We start from the raw sequence: 13,441 nt of genomic DNA, 5'->3' as shown, positions 1-13,441 counted from the left end.
GACTACAGAAGTTATTTCAAGTATTTTGAGATCGTTTTGCGTTTCGTTGACTAACAATTAGTTTCTAAAGATGAAGGGTAACAGACTTTTCGAAACGTCAAGAATCTTAAAACAGTAAGATCTCAATGACTCAAGAAGAAAATATATCGCAATATTTTTTATTAATTTAATATAAAAATATATTCAGCACTACATAAACGGTCTAATCTCAGGTATATTCTAATTAGTATTTTGTTGTTAAAAGTTGGCAAATATATACGTACACATGTACACAGAAATAATATATGTATCATAAATATCATAAAATATAAAAATAAAATTAAGAGACTTAAATTTAATAGTAAGTCTCACGCACAAGCGAAATGTTTAAGTTTAACGAAAACTTTCGTTTAATTAATTTTTAGAATTGTTAACAGTTAACATAAATCAAAAACAACAATTAAAAATATGTCTTGATATTTATCACGCAAAGAAGTTAAAGTTCACTTTCTAGTTTAGAGTTAATTAAGACTCTCATTTTAACGCTATATTATATTTTTCATGGTATATTTGTTTGTAAAAGAATATACAAAGCATTAATATTTTTTTTGTAAAAAATATATAAAATATGATTATTTAATTAAATTTATATAAAAAAATATCACAGTCTAGTGGTCTTAAAGAATACAGTAGATACTGTAAAAATACCATTGTAAATAAAAAATAAATCGATTTATAATATTAAATATTATTACAGGCTGAAATCGTCTTACTAATCTGTTTTTTTCTTTGATGTTTTATAGCAATTTTTTCGGTTGATTAAATCAAATTAATATGCAAAGTACATTTAAGCATAGCTTTAAAATCTAATTATAGATTTTTATCGCTACAAAAATTGCTCAATGTTTAATTTAGTCATTGAAGTGATGTAAAAGTATATTATTAATGTAAGCTAGAAAATGTGTATTTTTATTAAAAATCAAATAATTATATTGTGGCAAAAATATAGAATAAAACCTTTTTTACTTTTAGAATATATAAATATAATCTGAAGTCTGAATTTAGATATCTCCATAAACTATATGAAAATAGTTTTAGTATCGTAGATTTGTATTAAACTAGCAAATTTTATTTTATTCCAATAAACAAATATGTTTTTGGCCAATATGTTCTAAACTGTGTATTTATGTATATAGCTTTATATTAAATAAAATATATTTGCTAAAATATTATTATAGAATGTTTTCTGTATAGTAATTGATAGTTTAATATGTATTTTTCTCATTTAAAATCCGCATAAGAAAATGGTTCTTTAGTAAAGTTAAAATCATAAAAATACTTATATGATTATTCGAAAATGATAAAAATATATCTGAAAAAAGTGGTTTCTAATTAAAAAAAAAAAAAAATTCAGCCCTCGTTAATCATTCTATTATAACGTAGAAGTCTCGACGAGAAAAAAGCAGTGGTTTTACGATGATTTGTATATTGTACAAATGAAAAAGTAAAAAAAAACTAAAACATTTTAATTTAGAATTGACCTTAAACAACCTTTTAATAATTCCATAGCACATGAGTCCATAATAAGTTATACAAAATATGTAACTATATAATAATTGCCAAGAAATTAATCGTCAATGTAAAATAATAAGTTAGGCATTTTTCTACTTTCATTACAAAAATGTACAATTGTGATAAAAAAACAAACTAATAAATCTTAACAAATACATCTAGCACGATTTAAATAAAATATTCTAGATATAAAACTACACACACACACAAAAGGTTATTATTGCTTTGCTTACGAAGAATTACCAAAAATTAAAAAGTGTGAAATCAGATAAGCACTAAAATCAACAATTCATCTATTTTCATCTCTCTCCCAGTAAGAATACTGCTATAGTATTTTTACAACAATGAAAGAGAGATCTCGTGACTAAACAATTGCGTTAATAATTGGAAATATTGCACGGACCACCCAATCGAACACCCATACTGAGACGTTAATCACACATAAGTAATGCTGAAAAAAATACTTTTTGTTTGAAAATGACGTGCGCTAGATAATACGTTTTACCCTGCGCATAATACTATTGCTATTCTACCCTTCGGATACCGATCATTTAAAAAAAAATTAAATGCAATTCGTGGGTGTGTTCAAGAAGCTATGGAATTAGCTCGTAAACACTCTTAATCAGAGACCATCAGAGACAAGTCAGAACAATTTGTGAGTCAGTCAAATATACGAGACATATTAGTGGATCGTTCAGCGTCATCACGAGAACGCATCACGACTGCTCCATTGAATCACATCATATAATAATACAACTCGACATGCCAACGAAGACTCTCCGACTTTAATGATCTGCCATTTTAACTCCACCGCCTAAAAGAGGCATAGACATTTCTCTATATATGTATGTAGTAATTTATATATGTTTATAAAGCAAAGTGTTACCAACTTATCCGGTGTCTATTTTGGCTACATTCCCATAATTTATAATTGGTTCCTGAGATAATGAGGAAAAAAATAAGAAATGTTTCGCTTTCTTCTCAATAGCAATATAAGTATTACATTTCGAACTTTGCAGCAAATATTCATTTAAAAATTTAAGTAAAATTACTTAAAAAAATAATCGTTTTGTGACAGTTTAATTTAAAATAGTTTTTTATAGCTAAAGTTCCTTGGTCAACGAATAACATTTTTTTAATTATTTTAACGTGCTATTTTTTTTACTGTTTTTCCATACATAAGAGTCCATTATCTTTAGATTAAAAAATAAAAACAAGTTTTTAATAAATTTTAGCAAAAACTTTTACTTTCGCACATATTATAAAAATCGAGAGCTGGATACCGAAACAGAAACAGCAATGATAGCAAAAGATCATTATTTTATATTTACGAGAAAAGAGGTCGTTTATATAAATTTGGAAAATTTTGATTGCGCTATGAAAATGGTCAAATTTTAGCGTAGACTCTTACAAAATACGAGTTTATTTCCGAGAAGGTGGTTTGAAACAACCCCCAAAAGCATCGAATATCGCAGACAGGCACCGACAAAGCGCAAATTTCAAGAAGACAAACGTCTGAATTTAATCGCGGCTCCTTGTCACGTCTGTCGGAATATAAATTCTCTATTAGTGGAATATACAAAATTGGACTTTGTAAATCTTTGAGTCGGCGTCACGTACTGGCAATAATTACTTTGGAAGCTTCGGGAACATCGAGGGTAAGGGATGAGGGCAGATGGGGGCGGTGGCAGAGTTTCACCGATAAGGTAGACTAAGAGGAATACGCTAAACTTTAATTTGATCTTTGTTATGTGTGCCTACCTGGGGGGGGGGTTAGACAATTTTGAAACGGCCCAGCTAAGGGTGAGTTATAATTATCATTCTGTGTCGCGAATGCGTGTACAAAGGGGGTTGTGTGTCCCATTTGCGCCGTAAGTGGATGTCTGATATATCTGATAGGATATGTTGTTCAGAAAGTGAACTTGTATGTGAAATGCGACACTGGGGCTCTTGCGCTCTTTTAAGATCAAGATGTGTGGGGACAGCTTAACGTTGTTGCTCATATTAAAATTACTTTAAATTACAACTCATTTGGAATATGCCTATGACGTTATCATCCTTTATCCAAACGAGTTAAAGAGAATTAAATACAGAATGTATTGTTACAAATGATAAAATAATTTTAATGGTGTAAGAAAATATATGCATAGGTTACTATGATCAAGTACAAGTGAGAGAAGTTAATAGTAGAATAATACTCAGACAAAGATCATTGCTTAATGTCAAAAAATCACACTTTCTCACCTTTATAATTTATGGTGTATCCATGTAAATTTGAGTTTAAAATAATTGATTTTATGTTTTTTTTTTATATAAAAAAATATTTTTTTTGTATGAGATAAAAATCGCAAAACATGTTCTGAAGATTGTACACGTAGTAATATAAATTTATAGGTCTCATTATTTTTTTATTTTAATTTTAATTACTCTTTTTAAATAAAATTTACCTGCCCCGAAAACTAAAAGGGAAACTAATATACCCATTTAATAAAAACGTTTACTTTAGATTTATTCTAAATTATCTCAATCAGTTAAATAATTGTATAAGTGTAGGAACGTTGAGCTCCTCTCATTTCTCTAAAGTATATAAAATAAATTACTGCCATAAAAAATCATTTCTTAAAATAACTTCCATTTGGACTACAAAAACATGGATAATATCTTACGATGCATCATGATAGTATTTAATTTAACGGTCATATTTAAGCTGTTGTGACTTTAATATAGTTTATAAAAGTTTGAGATTTTTAATTAAAAATAAACGCATGTACCAAACCCAGTCACTAAAATATTTAGTTTTACTAATATTTACACGGAAAACCCGATTTTAATTATTATTAAATTAAGCAAAGCAATTTTGTCTTTTAAATTAGATATAACTTAAGGCAGGTTTCTTTCTGTTCTTTCTTCTAATGGAGAGAATATACAGAACATTTTAATGTTAATCAAAATCTCTACAAATTTATATCTATATAATTGGAAATAATTTTCAATAAAAATACTTGTACTTTAATTAAATATAAATGAAACTCATTTTGTATTCAAACCATAAAAGTTTCTGACATTTTGCTGGAACAAGAGATTTGTGACAAATATGATATGTAATTGCTAAATAATGAAAAAAGCAAGGTGCATCTCTTTTGCGGATAAAACCTTTATACATATGATAATAATGAATTATATAAATAGTAAATAAATTAGCGTAAAAAGTTGGTTAAGTGAAACTACTGACAAATAAAAAGGTTATGATAATTAACATAAGTGTATTAATAACAATAGCCTTAATTATAATATGGACAATGTATTGAGGTGTATTTATAGAGAATAGAAAAAAAACAATTAGCACGAAGTTGAGGTTCGACTTTGACTGTCATATATTATTAGGGCGAGGAGAGCTACTCGCTTTCCATTGGGAACCCTGCTTTATCCTCTCAGGGTCATAGTCATAATTATAAGTTACAGTTATAATTTTGCAACTTAATGTGAACGCATTGTTCGAAATCTATGATGCGTGACAGACACGGTAAATTTGACCTAACTCTTCCGGTTCTGGAATCTGGCTAACAAGTCACAACTTGTTCAAACTTGACACTGACTATCTCAACGGATCAGACTATCGGAATTATTACTTCAAATGAATGTAATGGCAGCAGATGCTGCTATAAAAATCATTCACGTACTTTTTGATTACTCATATATATTTATAAGTTCGTATAAGAGTGTTTGTGCATAGAAGATGGTTCTTGTTACATTCAAAAAAGTTCTTAGAACCCTTTTGCAAAATCTGGTATATATAGCCTGCGGGAGCAATAAGCCATTCCAATTACGTCTTAATTAAGATTAAATTATTACTTGAACCTGGAAAAAGTTAACTTTTTCTTGTTTTTCTCTAAGCGCCTCGAGAATTTCAGCTGATAAGGTTTAATTTAAATCTGGGAGAAAGAGAAAGATAAAGGTCACATCCCACGAAGCGATCTGATTATGGGTCTTAGCAGGTAAGAACAGCGAAAAGGGGGAGAAGGTTTTAGAATGCTGAAAGCGTAATGATAATGTTCAAAGCGAATCTTTGGAATTCAGCCGGTCAAATAGCGAAAATGTATCTCATTCTGCTTTATTATCGTTGCATTGCAGATGCAGCCTCCAAGGGGCTGTGCCTTAACTGTTTATGCACTATGCACTATGCTCAAATGAAATTCGCGAAGTTGACTTGGTTCAATTCTCAGAGGACTTTGTTAAATATGCACGTTTTTAATGTCTGCGTTCGTAGATAGGAGAATGTTTTAAAAATAGTTATGTTTATATGAACTAGGGAAAAAAGTATTTCAGTAAGCGCTTGCGGTGTTTTACATAAAAGCTTGATTGACTGTAACCGAATCGATTTGTTATGGCAGTCGTTTCGGATGCCGTTTTATAGATTTCGGTAAAATAGGCTTTGATATTTTACGACGTAATAAAATAAAATTGCTTTATATAGGTATATGTGTAGTGGCATATTTATTTACATGAATTTTATTAAAACAATAGTGTCATCCGTTAAAATACACTACAATAAATTTGTTAAAACAGATATTTTCTACAAAGAGATCATAACCTGGTTCCATGATAAAAGTACAAACAAAAAGCTTTTAGTCATATTTTTTCACATAGAAAAATGCTCACATTGAAAATACTTGAACTGAAAAATGCAACATTAAAAAAAATCAGGAATGCAATAACTTTTTCATTCTCAATTAAAATTTATATTGTTTAGTACGATTGACGTTCGGGTAACTAATTCATTTTATTAATATTTTATTTAATTTTTTCCGACATATATAATTTAGTTTTTTATTTTATAATCATTACTAATTGATTTAAAATCTGTCATTAGCTTTTTCTAGCACGTCTTTAAAAAAAAATGTGTTTTTCGAGTATTTTTCAAAAACAAAGGTGTACTTTGAATTTTGCCAAAAAATCATATCGACTGTACAATTGCAAAAAACTGTACTTGCTAAAAAAAATATTATTTCAATGATTATTGAAAAAATTAAAACTAGACAAATCGTAATAAATCAAAAATAATATTTAAAACATAAAAGTGTCCGGTATTCACACACTCGCTAGCTGCGGTGCCTCACAACAGTAAAAAACCGACAGCTTGTGTATTTTAAATTGTTTCACATATATTTTAAATAATATGCAATCTATAAAAAATATTAATTTAGATAAAATATATTAATTAAAAACTGTATTACTTTAGGTTTCAGAGTTTTATTAATGATTATTTTAGCAATTATCATATATTATATATTTGTGAAATATTTGCATAATATTATAATATATGTTGTAGAGCAATAATATGATATATTATAAATGATAAAATTAAAAATCCTTATACATTTGTATCAGATAGAATACTTATATTTATTCCATTTAAATATCCAGGTAATCGTAGTTCTTGTAAAAATATTATCTCGAACTTTCTTTGACAAGTTGTTTTTTTGCAAGGATTTAAATTTTTTTCAACCTATTTGTATGAAATCAACCACACCGTTAAATTTGCATTAAGTAAAAGCAATCTCTTAAGCGAAATATCTGCTGAAATAAATGTAATATATATTTAGTATTAAAAAATCAGATATTTTCAATACTCTATTTCATCTCATCCACTATAGAATATTTTTTTTGTTTTAATTTTTATTATATATAAAAATAAAATCTAGCATTAAATAACTGCTCTTATTTATCCCGACAATATTACCTGCTATAAAATAAAATGTGCCTTTAAATAATAAGGGTCCATAAAAAATTTGAATTAGCTTTTTTTTATTTAAAAAACATATAATAGGAAAAAACTTTTACGTCTACCCTTTCGATAATTAAGTCCGATAATTTAAGTGTTACTTGATTAAACGAAGATCGGATAATCAAAGTTGTATTTTTTCCGTTTGGAACGAGCCGGACTAATTAACAAAATTCGCTCGGGGCCATAAAAAGGCCGACTTTAAGTGCTAAAGTTCGTGTAAAAAATGAGAGGAATCTTTTGTGGAAAAGCCCTCCTTAAAATCCCTTCACCTAGCGTCGAATCCATAAACTTCAATATAACAATTTACCCGAACAAAGCTCCAATTTCTTAAGGGCGCCGTCGGAAGTTTTTTCGCGATTTTTTCCTTCTTCTTCTTCGGCAACAAATTACACCATTAAGTGAATTAATTATATTGTTTATTTTCCGCTTCTCGTTATTAACGATTGCGAATTTGCGCATTGTTATTGTTTTTAATTTAGTTTCACGAAGGAAAAAGGGAAAGATGAAAGACGTTAATTAACAAGTTTTTTGGCGACCACCCTAAGATCAATGACTGGTGCGACAGAATAAAGTTTTTGGGATGATATACACTCAATCAGGCGGTAAAAAGAGATGGTTGTTAGTTATTAAGAATTTTGTAAAAAAAATAAAAATAGATTAAATTAAAATTCTCTTATTTATAGGTATTTGAGAAGCTGGTTACATTATTTGCCAATCAAATCAAAGAAGCATGCTCAGATTTATTGCATATTATAAAATTGTAAAAGGCGGAGAGTTCCCATAAGCTCCTTAACTCAAGACAGAACTCAACAACTTTAGAGCTTCATTGCATATGTTTTTTATAAGCTGATAAATTTGTAGTTCTTTTGAAATTTAGCACCTAAATTAGTTACCACTTTTGTGCAATAAAAAATATTGTTATTTAGTTTAAAATCTAAACGTTGTATTATTTTTGTACTAGAAAAAGTCATGGAATGCTAATAAACATACTTTTTTAATGACACCTATTTAAAAATAATACAAAATCATTGGCGGTGTTCTCAAACGACTTCTTAACCGCAGATTTAATATATTCACGACAATTTAAAATACATAAAAATTAAAAAGAAAATAATCATTGAATGAAAAAACTCAAACAATTCCTTTTTAGCATTAAAGTATGACAAACTTTAGCATACTCAGTGTAAATAACATTTTTCGTTACTAAATTAATAAAACAGTGATTCGTTGCTACTAATACTCTAGCAAAAAAGTTGAAAGTAATATTAAGCAATATTCTCTCCAAGTTTTAGTTTCTAATTATAGCAACAACATTACTTCTGAAAACAATTTAAAATTGCAAAAACTTATATTTTTCGCACTGCTTCATAACAGCACATTTAAAACCATTGCGTTTGATTAATGAAAGCGCGAATTACCAAAGTGCACCAGAGAGAAACTGTTAAATATTCATGCCGCATTCTTTCATATAAACCCTCTCTCGGCGCTTTATATATAGTTTTTTTTCGCCTTTTAAAAATTTAATAGCGATGCAGTGGCGTCAGGTGACAACGCCATCTCCATTTCACCGTCCAATATTTTTCATACGTGTTTCCTGCTTCTGCACTATACGCTATGCTCTGAATGTGTCGCAGGTCATTGCCTGCTTTTCAGAGGAGGCTACGCCCCTCGTTAGGTGCTTTCATGTTCCCACGTGAATTCTACGAAAACGAGTGGGTGAATTTTATTTATTTTGCGTATACTCCAGTGAAGATGTGTAATACAATAAAAAAAACAAACTCCGATTTAGAATACAATTTAATAATATATGAGTACTGAGGATATGTCTGTATCTAGTCATATGATTGAATGCTATTTATAAAATACTCTTTGTATCTATAATACTAATATCATGGAGTAACAGTGAATTGAAAAATACATGTTAAGGAAAATTTGACGTGCATCAAAAAAATGTTTATCGTATTTTATTGACTATATCTTTAAAAAAAAATTATAGCAAAATACAAAAACAATCTTAAATTAAATACCGTATTTTAATTAAATATCTAACGTTTTATGACTTTTTATTTACATTTGATTCATAGTAAATATAAGTACAATATTGATGACCAATAGGTATGCAAAAATAATGAAAATTTTTTTGTGATTAATTATTGTTTAAAAATGTTAATAATTAAAGCCACTATAATGCGTAAGCTGCATAAATTTATATGTGGAACAATTTTTAAATAACATATATTATTTTATTTTTTATCTCTCATATCCTAGGTTTATCTAACTAATCGAAAACATCTTTGTTTGCATATATTTACGTATACCAACAAATTTACGGTTACTGGATATGTGAAGTTATCGCAAACACTTTAGCAAAGTTTCTTAAGTAGATAACTTGCCACAAACACCACTTTGAGGTATTCTGTTGCCGATGCGATATACTTTGCGAGTAAATTTCTGAAATATCTCAAAGTAGCGTGAAAGTCATTACACTAATTAATTCCGCATAACACGTACGATTTTTATCTGATCATTGTTTATTGAAGTTTTATGCTATATTGGCCTAATTTTAGTGAGCGAATATAGTTGAGCGCCTCTGGTTTAAATTCCATTTATACCAGTGTGTCCAACGTACTACGTATCGCGATAATATGGGATCGTGCGGAATGTCCGAGTGGATTAGTCCTGGATCTTGTATTAACTCGATTGTAAGGAACGTCTCTGGATTAATTTGACTGTCCCCGAACTTGCTGTAAACACGGGACGGGATCTAGAGACGTTCGAGGAATTCGGAATAAACGTTGTGTTTCAGAAACGTCGAAAAACAACTTGTTACATAGGAAGGAAGCTCGTCTTGCGTAATTAAAACGCGAGTCGTAAATAAATTTCGTGCTTTTGAAACCCTATATTTGTAACACATGTTTCGAAAGATTTGCTTGTTCGTGAAAGTTTTTAAATGTAAAACAATTTTAATTAGACTGCTATTGTATTCGTCGAAAAATCAACGCAGTGTGTTAATTACGGAAATTTTATTTATTTAGTACCCACGAACAATTTTTTAATGAGTCGCGGTAAGAATGAGATAAAACAATTCTAAATAACTATAGACATATAACTTTATTGTTAACAGTGATTATATTATTTTAAATTATTCTACATAATGGTGAATCAATTGGAGAATCGTCGACAATTTGTTGTTAATGGTTCATATTTCAATTAATTAATTAAAATTAAATTAAGACTATCGTAATCTAACAGATTGTCTCCATGCATCACAATGGTCAAAAATAATACATAGTATTAAAGAAAAAAGGGAAACAATCAAAATTAAATGATACAGATAAGGCAAGTACGTCGAAGATGATATTAGATATATTAATGTGCAATGTATGACTACTATCTTAAGTGAGCCATAGATTCAATCCCCTAGTGACTTCCAAAAGAGTATAGGCTTATTTATACAGATTTAAAGTTAAATTTTAGTTACAGTGTAGAATTCTTAAGCATTCTGTATATGTTTGCAAACAAAATCCAATGTGTCAATTTTTTGCAAAATGGCGACAAGTCTAAAAACTTAAGCACTCGTAACTCAGTAGGTTTAAATTTTAACGAAAAGATCGCTGTATATAAAACGTTTATACGCTTAAGCTTTATCTAAATAAAATATAAAAAAAATAGTTTTTTGCTTCAAAACAAGCGATGTATCAGTTCGATCGGACCCCTATACGAGCCATTTTGAGACTTTCAGAAGAGCTAACGCTCTTAACTGCTTGGTTTTAAAGATTAAAAATTAAATTTTTAGTATCGTATAGAACTACTGAGCACCCCCTATACGTTTTTTGTACAAAATGGCGGCTAAAGTAAAAATTAAAAGTATCATAACCTTGCAAAATAAAATCTTACTGAAAAATGTCGTATGCAAAAAGTGTTTGAAAGCTTAATATACATTTAAAAAAAAATTTTAATTATTTTTTTTAATAAAAAACGAGTCTTATGGTAAATTGACCGGGCCTCCATAAGTGCTTTTATGCGACTTGGCATATAATTACCGCTAGTATTTGGTTCTTTTTAAAGATATAGACTTGAATTTTTGATACAAAATACAGCTTTTAAATATAATTATGATACTGTTTAAAAAAATTAAATTTTTTTTTTTTTTTTCCAAAACACGTTTAGTGTTATGAGTCGATCGACCCACCATACATACGCTTATAAGACTTGCAATATAGTTAGGGTAAGTGTGAGCTTATTTATACATATTTAAAACTAAATTTTGGTAACAGTATAGAATTTTCGAGCATCCTGTATATGTTTGTCAACAAAATCCAATGTGTCAATTTTTTGCAAAATGACGACAAGTATAAAAAGTTAAGCACTCGTAATTTAGTAGGTTTAAATTTTAACAAAAAGATTGCTACATATAAAACGTTTAAAAGCCTAAACTTAACCTAAATAAAATATAAAAAAATAGTTTTTTGCTTCAAAACAAGCGATGTATCAGTTAGATCGGACCCCATACGAGCCATTTTGAGACTTTCAGAAGAGTTAAAGCTCTTAATTGCTTAGTTTTAAAGATTTAAAATGAAGTTTTTAATATCATATTGAACTACTGAGCACCCCCTATACATTTTGTATGAAAAAAAAATATATTTTTTTTTTACAAAATGGCGGCCAATGTAAAAATTAAAAGTGCGAAATCAAATTTTACTAAAAAATGTCGTATGCAAAAATTGCTTAAAAGCTTAATTTGCATTTTAAAATATTTAAAAAATATTTTTTTTTTGCTTAAAAACAAGTTTTATGGTAAATTGAGCAATCGAGCTCCAACAATTTTTAACCAATAACCTATGACAAACTCGAAGGATTTATCAAAATCAGTGAATACGACGTCTACTTGTATTTCTGCAGAGATTTTGTCACTATTTTTAAGAAATATTGAAGATGTGGAACAAGCAAGATGAAATATAAATATTATTTTGTTATTTTAAAATTGTAATTTTTTTTCTCTAAGAAGTATTGTATTGTTGATATTGTCAATTTGGTTTTAATATTTTTTAACCCATTGCTGTTGTTTTAGAAAATTTAGTTTATCAATTATAAAGTTGCGCTAAACACGAAGGAAGTTAAATGAGTATCTAAAATTCCACATCATTTTAAACAAATATTTTTCTAAGAAATTGAAAAAAATACTCAAATACAAACAAATCTTAGCTACGCATTATTTTTCAACTCCCCTTCATATTTATTTTAGATACATATGTATAAAGCAAAACAAAGAATATAATGTTAGAAATACTCATTATAGAATAACATACACGTCCAATGTTTATGTAGGAAACAGAGCAGCAGTTTGGATTTAATTCGAAGCAAAATCCCGCAAGGGGAACAAAGACGGCTGAGAGATCAGAATGCTATTGAAGTTTATTTAGAAAAGATAATTGAAATTGCGATTGAGAAGCAAAGATTCACCTTTGACAATCGGTGACCGGTGCGGCTTATAATTAATTGAGATCCAGTTCAAGGTCCACAAATGCTAAAGGAAGCGATTAATTATCTTAGACTAACGCAATAAATTAACTGGACTTTTGGTGAATTAATTGTTGTGAAAATGTACTCACGTTGTGAAACCACGCCAAACGGTATGCCTTGGGATTTGCTCTGACGTTGCACTCAAAGTACACGTCGTCTCCTTCCTTGATGTCATCTGGGTTCAGGCTTGATCCCATTTTGAGGGTAACCACTGGTAGATCTGTGAAATAGAAATTAAAATAAAATATTAATAATTAAAATAAGTGCAAGTAGCATCTTATCCGGATTTAGTCCACCAATTATCTATTATTCAAATTAATATTATAAATACAATTTTAAAGACTTTTTGGACTTTTAAAAACAGATAGTATATAAACATACTGTCTGTTTTTTTGAAAACAACAATATTTTGAAGCAGCGTATATAAAAAACTACACGTAAAATAATGATTTTATAAAAAAACTACTTTTTATATATGGACAGTTGTTTATGACTCAAGTTATATGTATGTATATACATTTATTATGTTAAATAAATATATTTATGCTCATATTCCTACTATTTCTATAGCATTGCAAAAAT

At 28.6% G+C, this 13,441-nt stretch overlaps 1 protein-coding gene across 5 annotated transcripts in view; it reads right to left on the bottom strand.

Moving 5' to 3' along the window:
- Positions 1 to 13,441, bottom strand: part of side-IV (sidestep IV transmembrane protein) — a 592,042-nt gene that overhangs the window by 21,947 nt on the left and 556,654 nt on the right. For all 5 annotated transcript variants that reach the window (XM_088190337.1, XM_088190332.1, XM_088190333.1 and 2 more), the window contains one exon: positions 12,949 to 13,079. In XM_088190337.1, coding sequence (XP_088046463.1) covers positions 12,949 to 13,079 — 131 coding nt within the window. The remainder of the gene's footprint in view (positions 1 to 12,948; positions 13,080 to 13,441) is intronic.

Source organism: Plectrocnemia conspersa, unplaced genomic scaffold (genome assembly GCF_051122295.1).
Source record: "Plectrocnemia conspersa isolate PC_06_02 unplaced genomic scaffold, ASM5112229v1 ptg000008l, whole genome shotgun sequence".
NCBI classification, from domain to species: Eukaryota; Metazoa; Arthropoda; class Insecta; order Trichoptera; family Polycentropodidae; genus Plectrocnemia; species Plectrocnemia conspersa.
This window is presented reverse-complemented; position numbering and strand designations above follow the sequence as displayed.